The sequence below is a fragment of the Aphis gossypii genome, chromosome X, assembly GCF_020184175.1.
Source record: "Aphis gossypii isolate Hap1 chromosome X, ASM2018417v2, whole genome shotgun sequence".
NCBI classification, from domain to species: domain Eukaryota; kingdom Metazoa; phylum Arthropoda; class Insecta; order Hemiptera; family Aphididae; genus Aphis; species Aphis gossypii.
In genome coordinates, this window is record NC_065533.1 from 25,380,000 (window position 1) to 25,407,072 (window position 27,073).

General features: G+C 28.0%; 1 protein-coding gene across 1 annotated transcript; it reads left to right on the plus strand.

Annotated features, from left to right (window-relative positions):
* The first annotated feature begins 19,274 nt into the window (after positions 1-19,274).
* Positions 19,275-26,546, plus strand: LOC114122265 (ankyrin repeat and MYND domain-containing protein 2-like). Its single transcript, XM_027984868.2, has 6 exons — positions 19,275-19,714; positions 21,166-21,331; positions 22,217-22,356; positions 22,431-22,624; positions 22,697-22,835; positions 25,870-26,546. Exons 1-6 carry the CDS (start codon positions 19,535-19,537, stop codon positions 26,188-26,190), a joined length of 1,140 nt encoding a protein of 379 aa, XP_027840669.1. The 5' UTR covers positions 19,275-19,534; the 3' UTR covers positions 26,191-26,546.
* Positions 26,547-27,073: the final 527 nt, after the last annotated feature.

Below are 27,073 nucleotides of genomic sequence, written 5' to 3' on the forward strand. Positions count from 1 at the left end.
TGAGTGCAGCATAAAATAGTATGAGATGCCGGGTTACTTGTAACAGGTATGTTCGTACTTGTTATCATACTATTCTTATCTATAATATGTGACAAATGCACTATCTAGCTGTGATCTAGCTAAAAACGATATAAATAAAATAAAATACTCCAAAATTAATGTAAATAGCAAACTTATAGTAATTAGATACAATAATAATAAAGTACACCAAATAATTTTCTTTCATTAAAATGTATTGGTTTTTGTGTCAACCGAATGTAATAATAATAATAATAATATTTTTTTTTATTACCTATATGAATTGTATTAGATGAAATGATTGTTATAAACAATGTTTTTATTGTTGTTGTTGTTGTTGTCATTTGATAATATTGATCCACCGTTTAACATATTATAGGAATATATATGATATTATAACAGTGCTTACTGCTTTGAATGCTTTGATATATCTCGATGTATTTCAACGCCTAATTAATATTTTTTTTATTTGTATAGGTGGATAATTGAGATAATTTAAAAACAGTTTCAAAGATTACTTATAACAATTGTGCTTGTAACCTTAAACGAATTGTCAAACATTTTTAAAAAATATCTTTGATTAGATCTCATTTTTTACGTGACATTTTAAACAATCCAAACCGACTAAACCTAGTCGTCGTTAATACCAGGACTATGACTAGTTGCGCAACTAGCACTAAACCTTAGGGAGGGAGAGGGAGGGGGGCTACGGTCCCACCTCAATATTATACTAAAGGCAACCCGTGGGGGGATTTGCACCCCCCATCTATCTTAAAATTTAAACACCATAAAAATATCAACATTTACTTTTAATCATAGTATACAATAGTTGCTTACATGTTATTCAATATCCATTTTTCTTTTATTTACGGCTGTAAATATACTAATTAATTTAATATATTAATTTACTGTGGTATAGCTATAGCCACAGTTTATAGAAACCATTGTTTAAGATATATGTATGATCATAGAACAGATTAATAATTTATTATACAAGTCGTGATAAGACGGCTGAGCGAGGTCAAAAATATTTTTATTAAATTGATATGAACGAAACAATTATATTACATTGAATTCAAAATTGTAAAAAATATTTTTTGTTTGGGGGAGGGCTATTACTAGTTTTAAGGGGTTAAGCTCCAACCCCCTCCCCCCTACCTAGTTGCGCTTAAGACTATGACACTTATTTAGTCATATGTAGTTGATATGAGAAATCATGGCCTTGAACACCGTGGCATTAAACGCTTCAGTTAATCAGGTAACCAAACGTATAACCTCCACTGGTTGGTGCGCGGGTTCATTATCTTATAGATAATTTTCGAAAGTTCGAACTTCAGATTACACAAGGAAACAGAAATCTAATCAACTGATTGAGTGTCATTTTAATATAACTCGTATTTATGACTTAAATTATTAGTAATTAATAATAAAATAAAATTAATAAAAACAATTAATAATATAATATTATTATAATAATTATTTTTTTACTAATTTTTTTTTTTTACTTTAACTTTACGAGTGTTTGTATAATTAACAAAATAAATACAATTTACTGTATATATACTGTATAATTAGGTGTGATAAAGTAACATATTTACAAAATATGTAAATATTGGTGAAATATTTAAAATTTATATTTACATCAAAATATGTAAAATAATAAAGTTTTATTTTATTCAAAGTATAATAAAACGTGCTAATTTTAAATCAGAATTGAGAAATTTGTATTCAATAAAACTATGTATATTTATATAAAAACCAGCGGCCTATTATATTCTATAATTTATAGTTAATAGTTTCCGGCAATAAAATATCACATACCTAATAGGTACCTACTAATTTCTCGTAATTCATATAATTATAAAAATAAATATTTTATGAAAATCCTCCCCGTCCGTTTAATAACCACTGGATATGACTATATCCGCTATTAATGACAAATACTTTTAACAGATATATTATATATTATTATTGTAATAGATATATAAATGAGTTTTAAGTACAATCGTAAAGTTCACTCGTGTTTCATTTATTTAATGGTTTCTTATATTATTGCCAATTAATGACGTGTATATAGGTATATAGATAATATATAATTAATTGCCATCGACCTTAATGCAGGACATTCTCAAATGATAAACTACAGGTTATATGGTTTTTATATTATTAAAAAAGGTCAATTTATATATTAGTGATATACTTATAGCATAATTAATTACAGCCGTATCAACGAGACATTTAATAAGATTTCGAGAACGCTATACTTCATAGGTCTATAATGTAAAAATAAAAATAATAAAATAATAATGTATTTGTAGAGATGCGGCATATCTATTATAAATTGTCCATTATGGTACACGTTATACCTTTAAATTGAATAAATTTTATTCTTCAAGACACACTATAGTTTGATAATACCTGTTAATTAAAAGTGATAAAAATACATTTCTCTAAAGCAACACTAACCATTGAATCGGTCCTGCTATATTATGATATGTACAGTGTACACGTATATCATTTGGTTCACTATGCTTTATAAAAAACTGAATGTATGTGAATACATATAAACAATTTAGTTAGGTCACAAATTGACTAAGATGCTTAGATTTACTATTTACGGTAGATTGTCGTATTAAAATGAAATTTAATTTAAGTAATAATAATTAAATTAACAAATGGGTTACGAGTATACATAATATTATATTTTATAGGCTTTTTAAAATAATTGTAATAGTATAATACCTACATAAACAACTCGTACCTAGATACTTAAACACAGTTATGAATTTATTAAAATACAATGCTAAACACCAAAGCCAGGATTCTGACTGGATACTGTAAGATTAGTATAATACGCGTAATAGGTATATTGTTTTTTAAAATAAATATTGTGTTTTTGCTAATTTAAGTTTTTAGTTTTTAACAAATAGATACAATGTTGATATTCTTCGAATAAAATAATACCGTGTATTTAATTTTTTTCTCTATATTTATACAGGTACTGCAGCATAATGCAAAATAAACGTTTTAACCAAATACATTTATAAACACTTGTTGTTTGTACGTGTTTTCGTTTCGTTTCGAAATATTCCTGTGGGAATTTATCGTAATTGTTTTTTTTTAAACACGCAATATGCGAATATTATGTACCTACATATAATATAGAGAGCCACAATTTGTGATAAAATATTATATAGGCCTTTCGGAGTCCCGAGTCCCGACATTGCGGCGTCACCACATACAGCGCTACAATATAATATAAGAACACAATATTATTATATTTTATTATTGTTGTTCAGATGTGAGTCGCCAAAATACAATTATCCATCACATACCGCCTGCAGTGGTGACTGCCAGCGTATACTACAGAGAGGGTTCTTTTCCGTGACCCTGGATAGCGATCTCTGCAGCAACGAACCCCTCGAAACGAGCAGCATTCTTTTTTCTTTATATTTTTTTTTTGTGTGTGTATTGTATTCACTCGTTTACGTTTCGGGTCAGGGAAAAAATAACGCGCAGTATCTTTTTAATATATTATATTCATATGCCGACACCACCAATGGGGCGTGTGAGGTACGGTTAAAACCGTATAATGTATTATTGAACGGACGTGTATTATACATATATTGTTCTGCGCCGATATATTTTTTTTTTTTTTGTAAGACGAGTGTTTGATTTATCTTTTTCTTTATATTTAAACGGACAAATATATAATATGTGTGTACCTATCTACCCACATTATAGACGTTTACAGAACTGTGTGGAGCCAAATCAATGAGCCCCACGACACTTGTACAACGGATTTGGTGTTGTCGCGCCGCGCTGGCGTCAACCGCTGGCAGACTGTTGCAGTATAGCACCTACCTAAACATCGTGGCGCCTTGAACGGGATGCGTATTACAATAATAATAATTGTTCGATATTCTCATCAGAACCGTAGATGTATTTATAATGGTTATTGATAAGACTATTATAACGAGTGACGCCGGTGGCGGGTTCAAAACGATTTACAATAAAAACTCCAAACAAAACATACCTACCTATATATTGGCCGTACCTACCCATATAGTGCGTCCGTATAAAATACAATATGTATAGTAGTGATGGCTACATTATTTCGGAATAATATATTAAGCAGATTTTCTACAGTATACCTATTCTTTTAAACATTTTTAAAGTTTGCAATAATATATTTCAGCACTATTGAAAGTAAAGATAAATCATCAATTTAATGCCGAGGGTTGAAATAAACGTAAATATATAACATTATATTATTGTTTAAATTGTATCTTATTGGGCGATATATTATTTTAAAACATATTTCCGTTTTACGCTTTATTTTAAGGATCGCAGTTTTTAATTATGAACTTCGTGGAAACATTGTAAAATTATCGACAAATTCATAAAAAATTATGTATAACTTAATTTATAACATTTTAGAAATAGTATCTATGTTTTAAACATCTAACCTTAATTTATTGTCTAGTGTTTAAATTGTACCTAACTAATTATTATTGATGAAAAAAATCATAATTGTATCATTGTTTATTATTTTGAAAAATGAACATATTAACATATTTTGTATCTATAGGTACTTTATAATTATTTTAGTTTTCATTTAACATTTTTCCGACTGATACTCATTAATAAATATGATTACTGTAATGATTTATTAGTAATGGGGACGAAAGTATTTTAAACATTACTTTTTTTTGTCTTGCGGGCAATTCGATCTTACCCTTCATTTCTAATACAATGAACCTTCATCTATATTCACACACACACACACACACACACACACACACACACACACACACACACACACACACACACACACACGCATACACAACAGTTTTTAATATTTTCATACACAAAATTACCATTGAATTCCCAACGAATTGTTTATAAATTCTGGTAGATAACGATGTATATATAATATAGTGTAATGTAAATAATATTATAATGTGTTATGTTTAATAAAATATGTTAAATAGTATTCAGACATTTTAGTATTGTCGTCGTGTATAGCAATAGCACAATATCTAATCTGTTTTTTACGTAACGTAAAAGCGCAACAACGGGCGACTATACATAATATTGTATATATACATAATAATATAGGCCACACGGCCGGGCCACCATATAGCTGCTCGTGCGCCTACTACGAAAGTGGTGTGAATCGATGACCTCACAACGCCATACTGTTACCATGTTAGAAGATATATGCGTACAGCAATACTAGAATACAATTTACTATCGACCCTTAACGATTTACATTTTCGTAGTTTTTTATGATACACGTTGGGTAGGAGATTTCTAAAATTCGATTAACTGATAAACCGTTCGTTAAAAGTCCGAGATACAATAATTATAACATTCATTTACATGAATATTCCGTCATAACAATTGTGTACGATTTATGTTCTTAAATTACCTTTGATCTATCTTTTATCTTTTTATAAGAGTATTAAAACATTTAAAACAGTTGCTTTCATCCTCGGTCGTACTACAATATATGTATATACTATGACGCGCATAATATAAAGTCCACGGGTTCGATCCTGCAGGGTTGGAATGTGTAAGTAGCTGTTGTATAGTTTTGTTGATAATTATTTTTTAAAAAAATGTTTTTTATTCCAGCCGTGGTTTGATTCCTCACCGAAATCGTGCACATATATTCATTTTCACGTCCTTTAGACCCTCAAAACTTATTGATTTAACTAGCGTTACATAAATTATAGGTACACTACAAGGGGAGAAAGATAATAAGTTACTTATTACATAGTTAAGGTGTTGACTGATTAAGCTATTGTTTTTATAACATACATAAAAAATATACTTTAATTATTTTGTCTAATACAGGATCTATAAAGTATGTAAATATGATACACAAGCATAGGTAGGTACATATTATTTATTAACACATGTTGTGAATTTCATATTAATATTTACCAATACAGTTCTAATAATAAGATGCTAAATAACTAAGTCTTTTACAGTCAACACGCTACATAATTATTTATCAATATTAAGTCTTTTGCATACAAAAATTAAGCCTCTCAAATCGTAAGGTAAAATTGTTTTCCCAATTGTGGCTAAATATTTTTTGACATACATGTGATGTATGGCCCATGTCTTTTATTATGCATATTTACTAATAAAATATATAACATATAAAATAAATATAAATTATCATTATTAACTAAACTTAAACTTTCTTCTCGTCCGCATACACACTATCTGTACTCTGAAGTGTTATTACTACAGATAGATCAAACATTTTGTTTTGCAGTTTGTATTTAAAATATATTCATATACTTATAAAAACTAATATTTTGACATTAATACAAACTTAATATTTTTTTATTCATTTAAATCTGAATTGGATAATTTAAAACTACCTATAAATATATTAAACAGTCAACAATAATATAATGTGATAGACATGTTATCTTAAAATTATAAATAATAAATGAAATGTTATAAATCTATATTCTTATTATCGAAAGTTGTTATTATTAAACAGTCAACGATAATGTTATAAGACATGAATATATGGTAAACTCAATGTCATTATGTCATATATTAAAATGGTAAATATTAATCGAGCCACAAAGCAGATATAATGTGATTTAAAAATCTGAAGCTGAAAGTAATAGGTATTTAACGTGTAAAAAATGTCGGTCCGCAAATCGGATTAGATTTTTTCGTAGTACACAAATAGTATAAAAACCAACTCTTTTAATTTTGACATTCGTTAAATAAATTTTATTTTATTCTTTCAAAAGTATAAAATAGTATGTTATTATAGCCTATTGGAGATACTATGAAATTCAAACTCTCCTTGAGTAATTTAGAATTTAGCATCCTGAGAAATTGCTTCGCTGAATATATCACTGATCTAACCTCACAAATTCCATTTAAGAATATAAATCGTTATAATACAATGACTATATTTTATACAGTTATACTGATGTAATATGTTTACATAAATTACGGCTAATAGTGTTTTTCGTTTTAAATCACAAATTTAACTAATAAAAAAGTAAAATGCTGTTTATTTGACTAACAAAATTATACTGCAAACAAAGAAATATAAATATGACCGTATATATCAGTGGATAAATGATAAATGGTATAGATATACCTAATGTAAATATGTATGACTTTTAAATGTGAGCGTGTGACCCGTCTGTACCCACTATTTGAATATTATGTAAATATTGAATATATAAAGTCAACTGTCAAATATGTTTATCTGACAAATCAAAGCAAAATTTATAATTGATAAACCATAGTTTTTGAGTATATAGAACATAGAAAATATAATATTATGTTAATATTATAATAACTAGTATTATTATGTATTTTATTTATTTAATATCAAAAAAATATTATTTTTTTATTTTAAAATACAATACAAAATTAACAATTTTTAGGTTTCAATAAATTAACCTTTTATTTAATGAAAAAAATATATACGTAGAAATATAGAGATTCATAAAATGTTAACAATAAATTAACGAAACCTAAAATAACCCTGTAGTTGATGCTAAAATTTATATTATACTCGTATTAATTTCTCTATAGTCTACCTATACCTACTATAAGATAAGTTCAAAATTTGGGATGTTAAATTTATGATTTATGAACTCGCAGTGTTGTATGGCAAAAACGAGGTACTTTGGTTAATTGAGATATCGACCAAATAAAATTTTTATAGTTTTAATAGTTAATATTTATTATAGGGATGTCAAGTATATATTGCTTATTTGCTTCAGAGAGGTACCTACTCATATTTAACCCTCGACCTGAGTTAAGTTAGATTAACCGGGATCCCCTGTCAGCCGTCAATAGGTACCTACAGCGTGTAGTACCTAATAAATAAAATAAAAAATTAAATTAAATCTCACCTTTGTACGGCGCTTATAGTGTGATGGGCGTGCCATGGCGTCATGGTATCATATAACTGCAGTTATCGTTTTTATATGGTCCCAAATTTCCTTATTAAAAACAAAATATATAATATTATTATTAACAAAAAAAAAAAAACAGGTTTTGTCATAAAACACGATGCATTCCAACCCTGGCGCCGTACATGGGAACTTATTTTTTACTACCTTAGATCACTCCCCCGACATCATCAATGGACTGTCCAGCGCCCACCAACCGACCAGCCACGAGAAGTAAAACTTTAAATTTTATCGATATGATTTTTTTTTTTGTCAATTTTTGCTACTCAACCGCCATCTGTCTGCTTTCTGTTAATTTGCATATTTCGTCATTTCACATTTGCATATAGATCAGCCTGTGCCTATATTTTATAATATAATATTTAACGTAAAACGTGTTAATGCAAATAGTCCATGTTTTTATTTCGTGCGGAGCAAGGAACATATTTTTTAAACGTATTAGGAACACTTCACAAAATATTCTCAACATGTTATATTTATAACTAATAAATAAAAATATTATGTAATACAAATTTTACGGTTTAAAAATCGTATGGAATAAATGTCTCGTGTGTTATTATTTTATAATTCCTTATCACTTTGTTTCAGTTTACACACGCTGTGCTCATAAAAATAAATATTTAGAAATCAAACTCTTATATAATAATATGAATAACAATATTTTATCTGTATACAGCAGACGTCGTTAGTTTTTCGATAGAAATACAAAAGAGAGCGTATCCATTATTAAAAAAAAAAGATCACAAAAAATTAAAAGATTTTAAACAACTATGAAGGCATAAACATACAATAATTTCAACCATTATAATGTGGTATCGTATTATTATTTGTTTTCTAAGAAATAATGATTATAGGTCTTATCTGTACAAAACAGATTTATTTAACAGCATATGTTTGATATTCTCATGTCTCATCGAAGTCTATCAGATATTCAGATATCGATGATGCCATTCACTGTCTTTTAATTTATTGCTGTATGCGCATAATAAAAATATTTTATTATAGTGTACTATTATATTTATCAGAGCAATAGCGCAATCGTTTTGAAATAATACTAATGAATAATATAATATATTTGATTGATTAATTCATAATAATATATTACATTTTGTGGTCAAATTTTTAGAACATAATGTCATAATTAATTTATACTTATTAGTTATTACGGTGTATTATATAACTGTATGTTCATAATATTTGTGAAATCACCGATGTTTAAGCATATAAAAGATTCCTTACAAAATGTTTTGGGCATATATTAATTGCGCCGAAAATCACAGGTAAAAAAAGAAAAATTATGGGATAAGAAAAAGGTATACATCAATTGCGCCGATCGATAATTTAATGTTATAAATTGTGTAGGTACGTCAATTGCGCCGATCGATTCTTAAATATATTATTATATAACCGTGTATAATACTATTATATTGATATTTGATATTATATTTTTTATTTGATATTTGACCATTTTTAATAATTTTTAATATTTTTAATAGCCTCACAATATGATAAAGCTGACGATGCCAGATAGGTCACTTTTATATCAAATATTTTAAAACTTTTACAGTCATCGACTTTAAGATTATAAATTGTATAAATCGTGTGTAATGTTTATATTTTTGTTTTTTGTTGTACAAATAATTATAAAAATAATATAGTTAATATAAATTAATATTTAACTAATATAATATAATATAATTATTATAAAAATTAAAACTAACCAAAACAGTTAGTGTCATTGTCAAATGCTCCGGCGCAATTGATGTATACCTTTTAATTAGGTATACCTTTTTGATACCGGCGCAAATGCGCAATAGATATATACTATACAGGTAGTGTCACGAATCCGGCGCAATTGACGAACACCGAATGTTTTAATTTTTAATTTTTCTAACAAGGACTTTATCTCTTTAATTCATCCAAGACCGGGGCTATACACGGCGTATTCGGTTGAATAAAAAATGCATTGGTTTATTTAGGAGTAGCTATACAGGACGGAAATACGGCGCAAAACGCCGTGTATAGTCCCGGCCTAATAATTAATTACCAATGTTTTGTTTTTATTTTTATGTTCCGAAACTTGTTTATATGAGGCGGCTATTAAGATAAACATTTTTGGTTGACAAATGATTTATATTATTTTTATCATTATTGTTATTTATAAATTGTAAACAAGTATAAAAAACGGTTTTTAAAAATATATCTTGTTATAGCTTGCATTGAAAACATAATAGTCTGATAGAATTTTCAAAACGATTAAAATAATTAGTTATACAACATAAGTAACTCTTATTAAAATTTTAATTAAATTATGATGACGCCATTATGGTATCGAGTTTCGAAATATTATACACCAGCATAGTATGTATAATTAAATATTTATATTGTATTTTAATACATTAGAATATGGCTCATGATATAATTTTGTTTCACTCAGTTACATTATACGATGAAATATTACTGTAATGACTATTTCGTTTGTTTTTATTTTCATTTATTAATAATTTATGATTTACAAACGTAGAAAATAAAATATTCAAAATACAAATATTCATTTCAGTAAACCTATATAGTTTCATGTAAAAAATACCCCTTATTTAGATTATAAACTATTGTGTCTGACGTATAACTTTTTACATTTTTAAAAACCAGTAAGCCTATTTAAATTATTTAAATTTTAAATAAGTCCATAAAGGTCATTTTATCGTTCGAGCATAACAATGTCATTCTAAATCGTCATCATATTAAGTAAATGTTTGTATATATTATAACTATATAGTATTCTATATTATAATTTATAAACAGCCTATTACATACATAGTTGGTTATTAAGACAAATGAAACCATCATGAATAATAATTATGAGGCGATATTGCAATAATAATTTTTAGATAAATGTAGGTATATGGTAAGTGAAAATGTGGCGGCGGTAAAGTAACAATCGCCTAGGTATAATATTGATAATCTTAAATTCTTAAAACGTAGGTAGGTACATACTAAATTTAAATATTATACAGACATAAAAGGGATTGATGGAAATATTTGAAGTGGAAAAAACCACACCGTATGATTAAAAGCGTCAAGTAGGTATAACGAGTTGTCCGGTCCGGCCCTTTTAATGTTTATTTTACTCGCCGTCTCAATAAGAATAACAATACAAACAACCGTTCTTTAAACCCTCCACCTCAGAACGGTGGTGGTGACCTGCTGGCACTCGACGTGATCGAAAATGATATATTATTAAGTACATTTCGTATTTTATAGCGATAATAACAATAGCACAATAGTTGCGACCCAAATATAACTACGAAAAAGGTCAAATCCAAATCGCTGCCCGGGTGTTTGTACGTACGTGTGTTATACAATATGTACTATATTTATATCCGAGTTTTGAGGTCTTTGTTAATTTTGTGTTATTGTATCCTAGTGGTAGTCTATTTCATACAACGACCCTTTCAAGATGAGAGTAACGAAATATTTTCGCCTATGCTTAATAAGATTATCGTTGTCTGTTTACCGAATACTATTTGTTAAAAATTTTATAGCGCACGTCAAAATATTTTTGTGTTTATAAAAAAAAAAAAAAATGAGATATCTATTTAAAACTATAGGAAATAAGTGCATATTACTTTAAAAATCGTAGAACAAAAAACAGACAAATAAATATTCCAGTGCCCTAATGTGTTGTAATATAACATCGTGATCAAAAATAAGTACCTATATTCGTTTATTATGCAAGATTCTATCAAAAAGTATATGTGGATTGTAGTTATTAATTATTTCTATTTGCTAATGAATTAAAACTTGACGGATTGCTGATGATCATCTTTCCAGATCTATACTCGGCGTATTTCGCGGCGTTGTCCGTCGAATCGAAAATGCATTGGTTTATATCGGAGTAGCTATACACGACGGACGTAATACGCCGTGTTTTTATTACTTTGGCGTTCGTCCGTCAAAACGCAAGTCGGATTGCGTTTTCCACAGCGGATGAAAACCGTATATAACCGTCGCGTATAGCTACTCCGATATAAAAAATGTATTTTTAATTTGACGGAAAACGCGTGTATAGCTCCGGCCTTAAATATTTTAAAATAGGTAGGTATCATAATATAATATTATATTGATATAATATGATGTCGTATTATGTTATTTTTACGTGGTAATCCCAGAATATTGTTTTAGTGCATTTTACTAATTATATCATAATTGGTATCACGCAGTATTGTATGACAGTTAATTTTATTTACCTTACAACCAATTAAATTTCAAGTATAGCTTTCTAGCAATAAAATTTAACATAGGTAAGTATGAAATATTTGTTATATTTTATTTCAATTCATGTATAGATATATAAATACTGGGAATATAACATATCATATTTTTCGGTGGGCATTATATCGGCAGGAATAGCTTATACTAGACGAGTACTAAAAAACAAAATTAAAAACGACAGATTTAAATTAAAAAAATATACGACTATCGTTCATATAAGGATAAAACAACAACGTTTTTATTGTCTTAACATACTTGTACGCAGCGTTGTAATGATACCGCATACCATCCAAGTCAGTGTGAAAATAGGGAGGAAAATTAATATTTGAGAATAATATGAAATAATATTTGAATTAAATAATAGTCTTAGGTAATTGTACGTGGTCTTATTCGGTATGTACTCCAAAAACTAAATTCGGAAGACATATTTTTTTTATCGCGGGATCCAACGATAAGTATTTACAATATTTTAGGCCCCATTAGCAGTCCAATACTTAATATAACGGCGAGGTGTCGGTTCGTAGTTTTAGCGAGGTCAGGACGTAGCGAGAGCCGCTATAGTAACGAGTCGGTCCGGAAAACCGACCGTCGGACGAGCGAGTGTGATGCACTTGCGTGCGTACCACTCGCCTAATATATATTTTATATTATATTATTTTCCACCGCGTGCGTGTGTTATCTTAGCGCGCAACAAGAATAATAATATTGTCGTTCGATCGCCTGCGGGCGGTCCTCGACGCGGTGGCACTTGTTGAACGATATTGTTGTTAGTTGTCAGGAATTCAATGTCGTCGTCACTCATCGAGCCTGCGGACGGGGTGCGTCCCACTCGGAGCGCTCCGACTCCGTCACAATAGTATAGTGCTCTATTGAGTGATTCCTAATTTATGTATGTATTGCGTTCGGGACTTTTTAATGAATTTTATCATGTCATTTTGATAGGTATAGTGTACGATAAATTATTGTTCAAATCGCTTGTTAACAGATCAATAAATTATTCGATATTGGTATATTATATATTACATGACGACCTGATATTATCCACCTTCCATATCGATAATTTTATTACCACTGTATTGGTGTTTATTGTTGGATTTGTGAATTATTACAACGAATATGTTATATACAGTGAAACCTCCTTTAAAGGACTCTTTATAGCTAGATTTTCATTATTTTTATCGTGATTGTCCAATAACCCTATTTTATTTGCAGTATTATTAAATAATTTTAAATATTTATATACATATGCAAATAATACAAATATATAATATATATGTACAATTTTTTTATATTTTTTTTTCCCTTCGCCAATAGTGAACACCTCCACAAAATTTCACTTAAGTGTAAAGTTTCACTTTACTATAAAAATATTTCAAATATTATTATAAGTTTATGTTAGTCGTATCAATTTCTGAAAAAAAAGTATAAAAATTTAAAACGTAGTCGAGCTTATAAATAACAAGATATTCATTTTAGTAAATATTGGTTTTGCTTAACTTAACCCTCTGATCAGAAACAAAAAAGTTACAAGTAAACAAACTTCAATTATTTTTAAAAATTAATTTCAATTTTATATCCTTTTAAAAAGTTTACACAACTGTCAACGATCTGTACACATCTGTACGCAATCAATCTGATAGCAATTTATTGATATACACAATAAATAAATTGTATTAAAACATTTGCATTTTAACTGACTAACTATAATCAAAAATCATAAAAATATTTATCAAGACATTTTTACATTCGAGTATCGAATCACTATAGAATCAATACAGATATAATTCAATTTAAAATAACACATATAAAAAAATTAAAAGAAAACTGCAATCAGAAATAAATAATATGAAAATAAAAGTTTAAATATAAAATACTTATTTAAATTATGGTATAATTATGAAATAGTTATTCATTATTGATTATATAGACGAAAATTGTTTAAAAGATTATCGTTAGATTTAGTAACTTAATATGTACTTCATTTTGAAATTCAAATACATTTATAAGCTTATAGTATTTTATAAATGCAATAATAATTGTTGGTTTACTCGTGGTCCTCATACACCGAAAACCAATGAATAACATCAATAAAAATATAAAATATTAAGATTAATGTGTATGGAAATAATAAATAACATTTTCAAATAATAAATATTTTTTTTTTGTAAAATATTCATTTTAAGGAATAAATTATCGGATTGTCCAAAATTTGGCAATATATTTTATTTACAATTATATTTTAATGTAAGAATGAATTGACTTTTTGGCCTATTGTAAAATTTTCGTTTATGACCATTATCTATCTTTATACGATGTTTTTTACAATTTAAATTTTCCTGTGATATTTAATGATCATAATTAAAATATAATATTTTATACATAAGTACTCAATACTCACGAATCATAATTTTCATATAAATGCAAATGTGTAAAAAAAGTCAAAAACAAAAAAAATATTTTTATTTTGAGTTCTATATTATAGACCAATTCATTCTAATATTATAAATTTATAAGTTACCTACCTATAATAAATAATAATAAAAGAACGGTTTTTTGCTGTACAGAAATTTTCTAAATATATGTTGTGTTCAGAGAGAGAAAAAACAATACACTGACATTCTTATATTTTAATTAATCTTATATAGTTTTCATGATAAAATGACAAATATAAATAATTAACAGATAAACACAATATGTTTAACTTACAGCTACAGTGTGTTAGGTTTTATGGTGATATTAACAAATAAAATTATTCTGATCAATTTTAAAAAATAAATGTACCCAATGAATTATTATGTTGTAATATTTACGAGTTAATTTATTATGAAGTCGTCCTGGGAGGAAGGTTTAATTTCCTAAATAATTACGCTTATAATCAATATCGTAAGTACAATATAATTGTATAAGTACTATACACAAACTAATTAATTAATTATTAGTTTTGTACAAACGTAATTTGAATGATATTATTAATTTCTTTATAACTATTGTTCCATAAGGCACTTACAAAATTGTCAATTTTCAATTATTATTATTTTTTTTTTTAATTATTAATATAATACACAATTAGGAATTTTAAGTAAATTGTTATTTATTTACCAGAATTCAACACAGTGGCTAATCGATCGTTTCGCAGACAAGTACTTAATTTATTATAATAGGTATACCCATTCTATATAAAAGCACCCATTCTATATAAAAATTATTAAAGTCGTGTCAAAATTCAGACTTATACTCAACAATAACGTCACGTTCAAAAATCATACGTGATTTTGACGATGGTAATAACTAATAATATACGGTATTATCTGGTATATTTTGTACATGACATATATAGGTGTAGCATTAATATAATTAAATTTAAAATTACATAGAATAGTGCTTTATTATCAGTTTACTCCAAAAATCCGTCCAGTGCTTATTATTTTTCATCCATATTATACAGTACGAGAAGGTATACTATATACATAAGTACATAAAAAGTACCCATATTGTACATAAATATAATAAACGTATTATTGGAATTAATATTTTATTAGTGCTTTTACGAAACATGACACTATAATACTATATACATACGATACGAGTGTAATATAAATTACAATAATTATACGAAAAATAAATACGCACAGTTTGTGGCTTGAAAATTGTTTTATTTTGCTCCTTGTATTATCTAAAAACCATTTCTTTTTATGAGTTATTTATGAGTTATGAGTTTATTACTCGTAGAAGATTATACATTAAATATTAATTATTGAGTGCTATATCTACTATTTTAACGTTCTGGTTAATATGTAAGCAATTAAGCATTATACACTGGATATGTACTTATATATGTAATATATGTAAAATATACTATAAGAATAATTCTATAGGTATAGAGTCCGGATAAGTAAGCCTCTATTGTAATATATTGGGTTCATATTTTTATTTTAAAAATGCATTAGGAAAATTATCTTAGTATCGTTGTTTAGATTTTACAGTGAATTTACCCGTTTTTTAATTAAAAAGAACCTGAATAATGAAGATTCTTAAAATATTATTTAGGTATAACTATGATTTAGTTTAAGTGATCGTCCAATATGGTAGGTAGGTACCTATTGAATATAATATGAGACATGAGTTATCATTTTAAGAAACTCGTATAAGTTTTGAGAAAAACTCGATCTATGGATGAAACTACATAATATATAGACATACATAGGTACTTATTATAGTACATATCGGGTATCAAATAATCTAACTTCGAGTTGAATATCTTTAATGTACCTAACGGTTTTTTAAATTAATATTCAATATCCATAATCAGCATAAATATTAAATATATTTTTAAAAATTATTGTGACTTGACATACACATTTTTTACAGTTTTTAAATTATTCATATATTATACTATATTTATAGTATGCATCGCATTTACTATCGGTCTACATATCTATAACGATATATTATTTATAGGGTACACTGGGTACAGCTATCGAAAACGGCATAAAATAGACATTAGGTACAACGCTACATAATAAAGGTCAATTTTTCTATAAATATTATAATATAATATTATCGTAATCAATTTAAATACATTAAGTCCCTAGTGGTTAAATGTACATAGTTCAAAAACTGTTTTTTGAATTAATAATCTTGAAATGATCGTGCCACAATCAATCGACCACTATTAGTAAATAGACTTTAAATATTTTTCAATTGTTACATTTTTATTTGTGAAAACAACATTGCATTGCATGATCAACAATACAAAAAAAAGTATTTGTCGATGTCTGTATGAGTCTAATTATATTATATTTAATCGGAAGATAATACAGATTATTGTTTTTTCAACACTGCAATGCAAAATATAGGTACAAACTACAAAGTACAAAGTACCTATTTATACTATTTATAATACTATACCATAATTTTTAATATTAAATATACGCCCATCTAAAGTCTAAACTCATTTTTTTCATTGTTTAAATATTTTCAACCTATACCTTATAAGTGCTTAAATAATATTGATTTTTGTCTTTTCTCATAAAGTCATAACAATAATGATTGAAATTTTAAAAACAAACACTACAGAATGATAAAAATAAAATAACAAAAAGCATCGTTGTTTTATATTTCACTTGCGAAAACGATAAAAACAAAAAGAAAACTTTGTAAAACTACGTGTTGCGTCGCTTGAATTGAGACATTTAATTACGCATATACACTCTGTATAACTACTTCACGTCGTTTATTATTTTTCACTCTATAAACAATACCTTTATAGACGGCATTAAATTTAAAAAAGTTTCTCGACAATTCCTCGAAATGTTGATGTCTCCCGCCTCCAGATACTGATTGATTTAACGAATAGGAACATTATTATTATAAATAATAATTGTTGTTCAATATACATTAATACATTATAATTTGTTATTAATTTTCTATCACTTCATTATATTTTGATTTCGGAATAATATAGACGCCGAAATTGTTGTGCGATCCAAGTACCAAATTATTAGGTTAATTAGACATATTATAAATAATATGTAATAACAGTATGAGTAAAAATTATAATCATTGGATTATGAAATGGTATTATTTATTATGGTATCATAAGATATCTAAGAAGAATAATATGGGCTGTAAGGCTGTAAGACAGCGTCCGTCCAGAATAATTTTACGAAACGAATTCAAATTTAAACTAATGTGCATTGCAGTGACCTACTCAATAAGGAGATACATTCGATTCTTACTATTATATAGCATAGCGGTTACCTATTTTTCCACCTTTTAAAAATACTGTAAGCATATTATATTGCACATTTGAACATAAATTATCGTAGATATTTTACAGAGTAGGTACAGTTATATTTTAATTAAACTAAATTAAATCTTTTTATGTCTTATTTTTTATCAAATGTCAATATATCTATAAATTTAGTAAATATTTTATATAGGTATATTATACAGATTAGGATACCCACCCTCCACCCAAAAAAAATTCTGCATAGGTACGGCCTTGCGTTAAATTATAAAATAACAAATTTCATACATTTAGGGTATAACAATACAACATTTATAATATTAGATGTATACCTATGTTAAATGTATATTGTATACATATAATATATAGCATACATAATATACACGCCCATCGGCGAACAGAGTACACAACATCAATGTCACTCTATTATTATTTATTTTGATTTTAGCCCGAGAAGAACATTCGTTAAGTACATAGCACATAATAATAGGAATTAGGTACTACGGCGTACTAAATAGTACCTATATAAATAGTTACTGTTAACGGTATGGGCAAATAGGAGCTCGATAAAAGCAAAAACCCAATTGTTAATGAGACGGAAACGAGAACGAAGTTCATGTGTACAGACTTGCGATCGGTTGGAACGTGAACGAGGTTTTATTATCAAACTTTTCTTCTTTTTATCGTATTACAATAGTCCATAATATATTATATTGTATTATATTTAATAGGATGTCAGCACAATATTTGTTTTCTCTCTCAGACTCACGCAGCCATGCGCAACATAAATAAAACTCTTTCATCTAAAATCGTTTTTTTTTTTTTTAAATTTTTGAGTAATCTTACGGTAAAATCACCCATTACAAAAACTATCGAGGATAATATTTTTGAGGGTATGTCATACTACGATTTTATAGTTTATTGTTATGGATTTTATATTCGACTATCAAAAAAAAAAAAAAAAATGTTGTAAATTTAAATAATGATTAAATTGTTTTGAGACAATATTTAGACAAATCGATATGTCATACCTTCGAAAATATTATTCCCTATCGTTTTTGTAATGGGTGATTTTACCCTAAGATTAATCAGAAACATACAAAAAAAAAACGATTCTCCGTAAATGCGTTTTGTAATGTATGTTGTGCATGGGCTAGAGAGAGAAAACCAACAGTGCGTTGACGTCCTCTCAAAATTATATTGTCAATTGAAACGGCTGCGGCGGTGACTTCGGTACTAGCGCTTGGTACATAGCGGGATATCGTACAAACGTGCGGCGTTTATTGTCTTGTTTGAAGCGCAGACCGCACGTGTCGCTGTCGACGGTCCTGTTCTCTGTTAACGCCGTGACAGTGTGACACTTATCACACCAGTGTATACTGTTGCGGTGCGTTGTCGTCCGTTCGTTACCCCGACCGGCTCGTCGCCCCGTAAGCGCCAGTAGTGTAATAATAATTATCATACCGCACGGGTAGTTCAAATTTTCGACTGAACGTCCATTATAAGTACAGGACTTGAAATGGAGGTGAACGAAGAAATATTCAAAGCGATTTTCCTGAACGATTTGAATAGGCTACAGAAGATATTCGTCGACTACAGTATCGGCTCGTGGAACATGTTGGACAAACGCGGCATGGCACCGGTTCACTACGCGTCGTTCAAAGGAAACTTGGACATTGTCTGTTGGCTATTGGACAAGGTGAGTTTCCTCCCCTAACACCTCTCCTTGATTCACTACAATCAACACGGCCACAAGACGGGCATGTGGTGTGCAAATAAATAGCGAGTCAAAACTATTATTTTTATTATCACTACCTATGCCATTATAGTCGGTCGAGGTACTTTAAAAAGGGCGATTGTCCCGAGCATATGTATATAATGATAATACGAGAGAATATCTACGTATACGACATCCGTATTTTTATTTATTTCATACTCTGATAATGTCATACAGCTTATTTGTCGTTTACGATTTAGATAAATTGTACGAAATTACCTACATTATAATTATAATTATTATTAATATTATTTCTAATGTTATTATATATATTATTTAGTTATTGCATTTTAATTAATTGTTTAGTGTGTACTTACAACAATACATTTGAATTAGGATACCTACTTATATAATAGGTACCACTTAGAAATATTTTAGCAATATTAATTAAAATATTTATATTGTTCATTAACAATTATTAGTTTGCTATATTATAATTTATATTATAACAATAGTTACAAATTAATGTTGGAAAACATTAACGTCTTAAGAATTAAAAATTTGGATAAACACATATCAGATCTCATCACTGATTCTGTTGATTCAACAGAATATCTAGTATAGCGAAATGCTTGGATATGCCATTACAATTAAATACCTGTAAATAAATTATGTTGGGTACATAATTATTATTAAACATTTATTCATAGTGGTACATTATAAAGATTCGAGTAGTGTAGAGTGACTCCGCACTATTTTTAAATGATTTTCATTTATCATGTTTATATTTTTATAGTCTCATGTACTGTTTATAGTTAAATAAGAAAAGATGTGTGGTAGTATCAACTGACCCAAATGATATACACTGACATTTCCACACTCGTAACACACACACGAAATACACACACACCCGTACTATATATAATATATATATATACATACATACTGTATGGTAGGTACTTGCAGTGGCGTATTTAGGCAGCGGGGTGATATGGGTGTTAGAACACCCCCCTCCCACCTCGGCCATATGCATTATGTTGTAGTAGTTGTTTTAGGATTAGTATTATATATTGTATTATTTATTTTATATGCTATAATGCTTTAGAACAAAAAAGTTTTATATAATTTACATAATATACTTATTATAATAATTTTCATTAATATAATAATTTATATCAAAATATGGTTTTTGTTAATGTATTATACGGGTGGCGTGGGGGCGAAGTCCTCCATCTACTATGCCTATTAAATTTTAAAACATCCTCGTAAAATGGATCATGGATACGTCATTGGGTACTTATGAAGTGTTATTATCGTTGGCAAACTTGCATGCAATACGTGTTCCACAAAGATGCTTATCGAACGCGCATCTATGTGTCGTCTGTTTATTCTTCATGATATACTTATATACGTATTTTCCTACTTATTTTTAGGGCGCCGACGTTAACTTTGGAAAACACAGGTATTCAAATTCTGCCTTACATTTTGGTGCTCTTAACGGCAGTACTGCAGTGTGCCAGCGATTGTTGGAAGCTGGAGCCAAGAGACATGTGACCAACAGCATTGACCGCACTCCAGCTCAGATTGCTATTGATACTGGTATGTGCGCTTATTTTATTACGCAATCGCGGATTCAAGAGGATCCACGTGAGCATGGGGCGATAGTCTCCCCACCGTAGACTTTAATAGATTCTAGGATGTCTGTTTTGGGAACCGATAAAATGCATTGTCTTGCCGATACGGACGAATAGTGTTACGTCATAAATGTTATAAATCCTTATCAAATGTCCCAATTGTATCCAAACAAATATTTCGTACTATATGAAAAACATATTATACTTTTAGAAAATTTGAATAAAATTTTAGTTTAAACTTTCAATTTACGCGATTTTTCATTAAACTAACTATGCACAGTACATTAGTACACACAATTACACAAACCTTAAAAATTAAACAATTCTGCTTAAACAACGTGTAAAATATTAATTTTAAGCGATATTATTACATTATAATAGTTTTTGTTTGGATCTAACGGATCCATTGATAAGATTTGTACGTGTGATAAGAACGTGTATGACGTAAGCACTATCCCGTCCGTATTGCGTTTAGGTCTTGTACTTTTTTATCAGTCGACGTCAAAAAGCTAGTATAATCTAATCGATTATATAAACTTATTTAAATAAAATGTCTGCTTATTTGTTGTAGTACCCAACTATTTTATAACAAATAATATTTATTATGTTATAATTTGTTATAGTAAAAATATAAATTTAGTTGACATATAGATACGATATGATACGCACACATTTACTGTGACTAATGATAATCAAAACGGTCACCCCCCCCCCCACCCAACATCTCCAACACCACCACCACCACCTCCACGCCCTCCTCGCCCCCTAAATATATTCTGGTTCCGCGGCTGTACATATCGCTGCAGCCGACTTACCCTGTCTATTTATTGCGATGGGTTTGTGTTTACAGGCAATTTTGATTGTGCTATATTGATCAACAACTATTTGCCCAAAGAAGAAGTAATGTGTTTCACAAAACCTGGGTATTCTGAAAATGAACCAAAGTTGTCAACCGCGTTGGCAAAACTTGTTTACAAATTCATTATGATGGTATTAATAATTAACGACAACGATATTGTATTATTATGAATTAAGTGTAATCGTAGCATTATAATATTTTTCAGACTAATATCCATCCAGTGAAAGTGGTTTTTGAAATACCTCCTGAATTTCTGTCTGATGATAACACATTGACAATTTTCAACGTATTGCATTTGTTGAGCAGGCGTGAATTTGAAAAGCATCACGATACAAAAGAAATGCTGTGTTTCAAATTTCATTATTTGGCTACTATTCTATTTGAAATTTCCAACTTAAAGTAATTTATTTAGACGATGAGTTAATATATTTATTGAATGATACAATATATTGTTAATTGTTTTATTCACAGGGATATAACAAGTAAAAAACCAACAGATCCCAAGGAAGTGTTTCTTCAAAAAGTATCGAGCAGCCATAATTTTTTGGAACAGTTTCTCAATAATGTCATTGTTAAGTTCAACTTCAAGGATTCTACAATTTTTAGAACAGTAAGATTTTTGATAATAAAATTGCATGTTAATGTTTGCTTTGAATAGTTAATGATAGTAAATTCCATAATCAAAACATTGAACGTTTCAACTGAATCATTATTGATTAATGATTTAATTGATTATTAGTTTCAACGATTTATAAAAATGAAATCACTAGGTACGTTTAATTATAAAGACTACAACTGCTGTATTAAAAAAATAATAATAATAATTCTTTTATATTTTTAAATCAAATCATTTGCAACACTCAATAATAATTTGAATTAATAACAATAATCAATACTAAAATAGATATATGTATTTGTGTATAATGATAACTCTATGATAACTTAGTTAGTCTTGATAAGTATTAGGTAAATTAAATAGGTAGTATATAAATGTATAAAATCACTCCTATTGGCTATTATATTATAAAACGTAAATTTTTACGTGCCCATCGTTGGCCGCGCCACCCATTCTATAGTGAGAGAGGTAATCGAAAAATTTTCACCCAATTTTTCCGAATCTCTCCGGTTTTCTAAAGTTTTGCGACCCCTCTTTGCTCTTCCCCGTACGCATTTGCGTAGCGCGTGTCTTTTAAAAGCCGCATCGCGAATCTCGCATTCTGTATACACCTATATATGATATATCAAACGATCGGGTGAGTTCGGTAGTGAGCGTATTATACATTTTAACTTCCTCGAGAGTAATAATAACTTTAATAATTAATAAATAATTCGCTGCTCTTAACATACGAGTTTGTTAAATAGTCGTATACTTTTATATAAGCCATCGCAGTCATGCGTGTAAAATATATACATATTATGAAGCTAAAAAGACTTGATATATTTGATTATATATTTAAAATAAATGTATTCGTACATTACGTTTTAAGTGATACAAGCAGTGGCGTAAATAGGAGGGAGGTGATTAGGGATTCAAGCCCCCTCAAAATGTATGGTTGGTACTGGCATTGATTTTGATTGTAATTACCTATAATTAATTTGAATTTAAGAAGGCGAGTATTAAATACATTTTTTTAAACAGGTTATAATGTTTCATTTTAATTTTTATATTGCATGATACTATATCACGTCATATATTGTAAGATTTTTGTATGTGTAAGAAAAATTGTCTCTATAAAAAACCGGGGAGAGGAAAAGCCAAGAGGATATAAAAAAAAAATGCGTGTAGAAAAATCTTAAATACGCCACTGCTGTGGTGGTGGAGTTGGGTTTGCGAAAGTTTAACGCCGAGGAACCGCGATTGTGTGATCTAACTTTAGGCTACGGCTAACCTTTGTGCATTACAGGCTACAGTAGTATCTTTTGCACATTTATATTTTACTAGACTAGACTGCCTATAATTTTTCACTTTTATTGGCAGATTTTGATATTGGCGAGTACAAGTGTTTTATGCATATATTATTCAAATCAATATCAACAAATGTTTAAATTTTCTTCCATGTATAACATAGTATAATATAATATTAGTCACGTTATTAAATTTTATATTTGATACGTATGAAACTTAACTTCCTACCTGGAAGGTTTAATGCGTTTAAATTGATTTTCATCAGTGATTACTGATTACTGTAGAGCCCAGATTTATATGCACTAAAAGTATCAAAATATGCCATATAATATACAGTAAAAATTATTAAAATATGCAACAAATATACAGTAAAAATCATTAAAATATGCAACAAATATGCAGTAAAAATCATTTAAATATGCAACAAATATACAGTAAAAATCATTAACATATGCAAAAAATATGCATTTATAAAATTTATATTTAAAAATGCTAAGTTGTAATAAGTATGAACAAAATAAAAGATAATAAAATATAATGAAATATAAATGTATAAATAAGAACACGTATAAATAAATACATAAATATTACTGTTTAAAAATAAAATAAAATGTACAACTCAAAATATTGTGCTTTTATTCTTTATTGTTAAAATTAATTATTAAATGATTTTCAAGTTTTTCTTCGGTAAAACTATGCTGTCTATCTGTTAATAAATGCTTGTATATCGAAAATGATCGTTCACACTGAAGTTATTGGGACAAATTTAAAAGAGTTTAAATAATTGGGTCTTGATGGTTATTAGAACTATATATAACAACTGTAGGTATTATAAAATTAAATGTATTACATCGATAACGACGATATAACGATTAGATTACAGCAGATAACTATTTCTTTTAATACGATGGCATTATCTCAACTATTTCTAATGTAGGTAAATAAAATATTTTACATATAATACGTATTTTAAATTAAGATAGTTAAAACTGTGTCGCTATAACCACGTTCTACCGACCAAATTTTTTTCGCGACATTGCATTCATTGAAATATATGCAACAAGTATGCATTTATAGACAAATATGCATTAACGGTCAAATATGTAAAATAAAAATTTAACATTGAATTTCAATTAGTAGTATGATTTGTGAAGATTATTAACAAAAATATAAAAAAATGAAAAGGAAAAAATATGCAAAAACATACAAATCCATGCTCTATTGTTCACCTAAAACTCTCAACACAATCGCGGAACAATCCGTCGTAGGTCGATTGCGCTGTTGTGAATCGATTTACACTATAGTTGATGACCAACTGCTATAAGACAATCAAACTTTACTTTCATAGATTTTTACGCATTCAAAACAAGACCACCAAATTATCGAGCCACTAAATTAGTGGTGCCAATTTCGCAAATATCGTCATCTGTCACCTTATCACAAAACTAAACTTGTGACTACTAGACTTCATACGATACTTTCTTTAAAGTCCTGTTTCCGACCTATAGTATTTACTCGATTACAGCGAGTTACATGGGATACTAGTTTTATATATTTTAAATCATTTATTATATTACTTATTGGTTATTAGCATTGCATTATAATATTATATGATACAAGTCACATATGTATATTTTTTATATACAAATAAAAAATCGTTTTAAGCTTTTGGTAACTAATGTTAAACAATTTATTTTGATTCAAATAATTCAATAATGACAAATTAATTTTATTCTAGATGGTAGATTATATGACACGAGGAATGGATAGTAAACTACCTCTTGAAATTATATTGTTATTGGTTGGAAATAAACGTTCTCAGTATGGGGAACCAGCTAACAGTCAACCTATAACATGTGGTGCATGCGAAGAACCTAATGCTTCAAAAAAATGTCGCAAATGCAAAACTGTGAAATATTGCAACCGCAAGTGTAGGAAAATTCATTCAAGTATGCACAAGAAACTATGTAAAAAAATACGTAAGGACATCTTAGCTTCAAGATCATCTGAGGAGACTTCTGCTTTAGGCGGATGTTTTTCTAAACTGGGATTTAAATGAAATGAAAAAAACATAATTTAGTAGATATATCATTTCAAAAAAAAAAAAAAATATAATATGATTTAGTTATAATTGTTACATATATCTTTAACATTAAGCTTATCGTGTGTAAAAATATATTATAACATTTTTTTTTATTATAAGTATCATCCTAAAGTTAAGCATAATTAAAATATAATAAAAAAATTAGATACCTTTAATCACAATTTAATCGTTAATACATTTTATAATGCAATTAAAACTTTAAACTAGGTATATAATTGTATTTGTCAAACATTTAAAACTTAATTTGTTCCTGATTTTAAAATATTTTTTTGGATTGATGTTTTTATTCCATTGTATTTTTCAATTTTTATTTAATAACCTACATCTAATTTTTAAGCTTATCGCACAATTAATACCTAAAATATTTTATTGGAGCAACTATTCTATAATATAATATAAAACTATTTTTAGTTTTTATTAAAATAATATTTGTGTATTTGTTATTTATTATAATAGTTACAGTATACTCAACAAAATCAAATCAAATTTGTACCTGTAGTGGATGGCATTTCCAAAAATGCTTTAACAGATCAACTATCTACATTTTTTATAATATTATAAAATTAATAGTTAACATAATGAACATAATATAGGCAACGTTCATACATTGTTATTTACTTATGTATAGTATGGTAAATGGTTATAATTAATTACTAATTAATTAACAAGTATTGAAGCAATAAAACGTACAAGTAAAATTGTCTAAAATGGATGAATACATACCTAATAATATAAAATAATGATAGTTGGTTGATGATTTATTATAAAATGTTAATACTTATTAATTTTAAGATTCTGAACATGTGGAATGAGGTATTGATTTTATAATGTGTGTTTT

What these genes read in the sequence shown, in the direction of transcription:
- LOC114122265 (XM_027984868.2), top strand. Translation starts at nt 19,535, where the DNA reads ATGGAGGTGAACGAAGAAATATTCAAAGCGATTTTCCTGAACGATTTG. An exon ending in TCAGATTGCTATTGATACTG is followed by an intron (nt 21,332 to 22,216) that starts GTATGTGCGCTT and finishes TTGTGTTTACAG; the next exon opens with GCAATTTTGATTGTGCTATA. An exon ending in ATTCTACAATTTTTAGAACA is followed by an intron (nt 22,836 to 25,869) that starts GTAAGATTTTTG and finishes ATTTTATTCTAG; the next exon opens with ATGGTAGATTATATGACACG.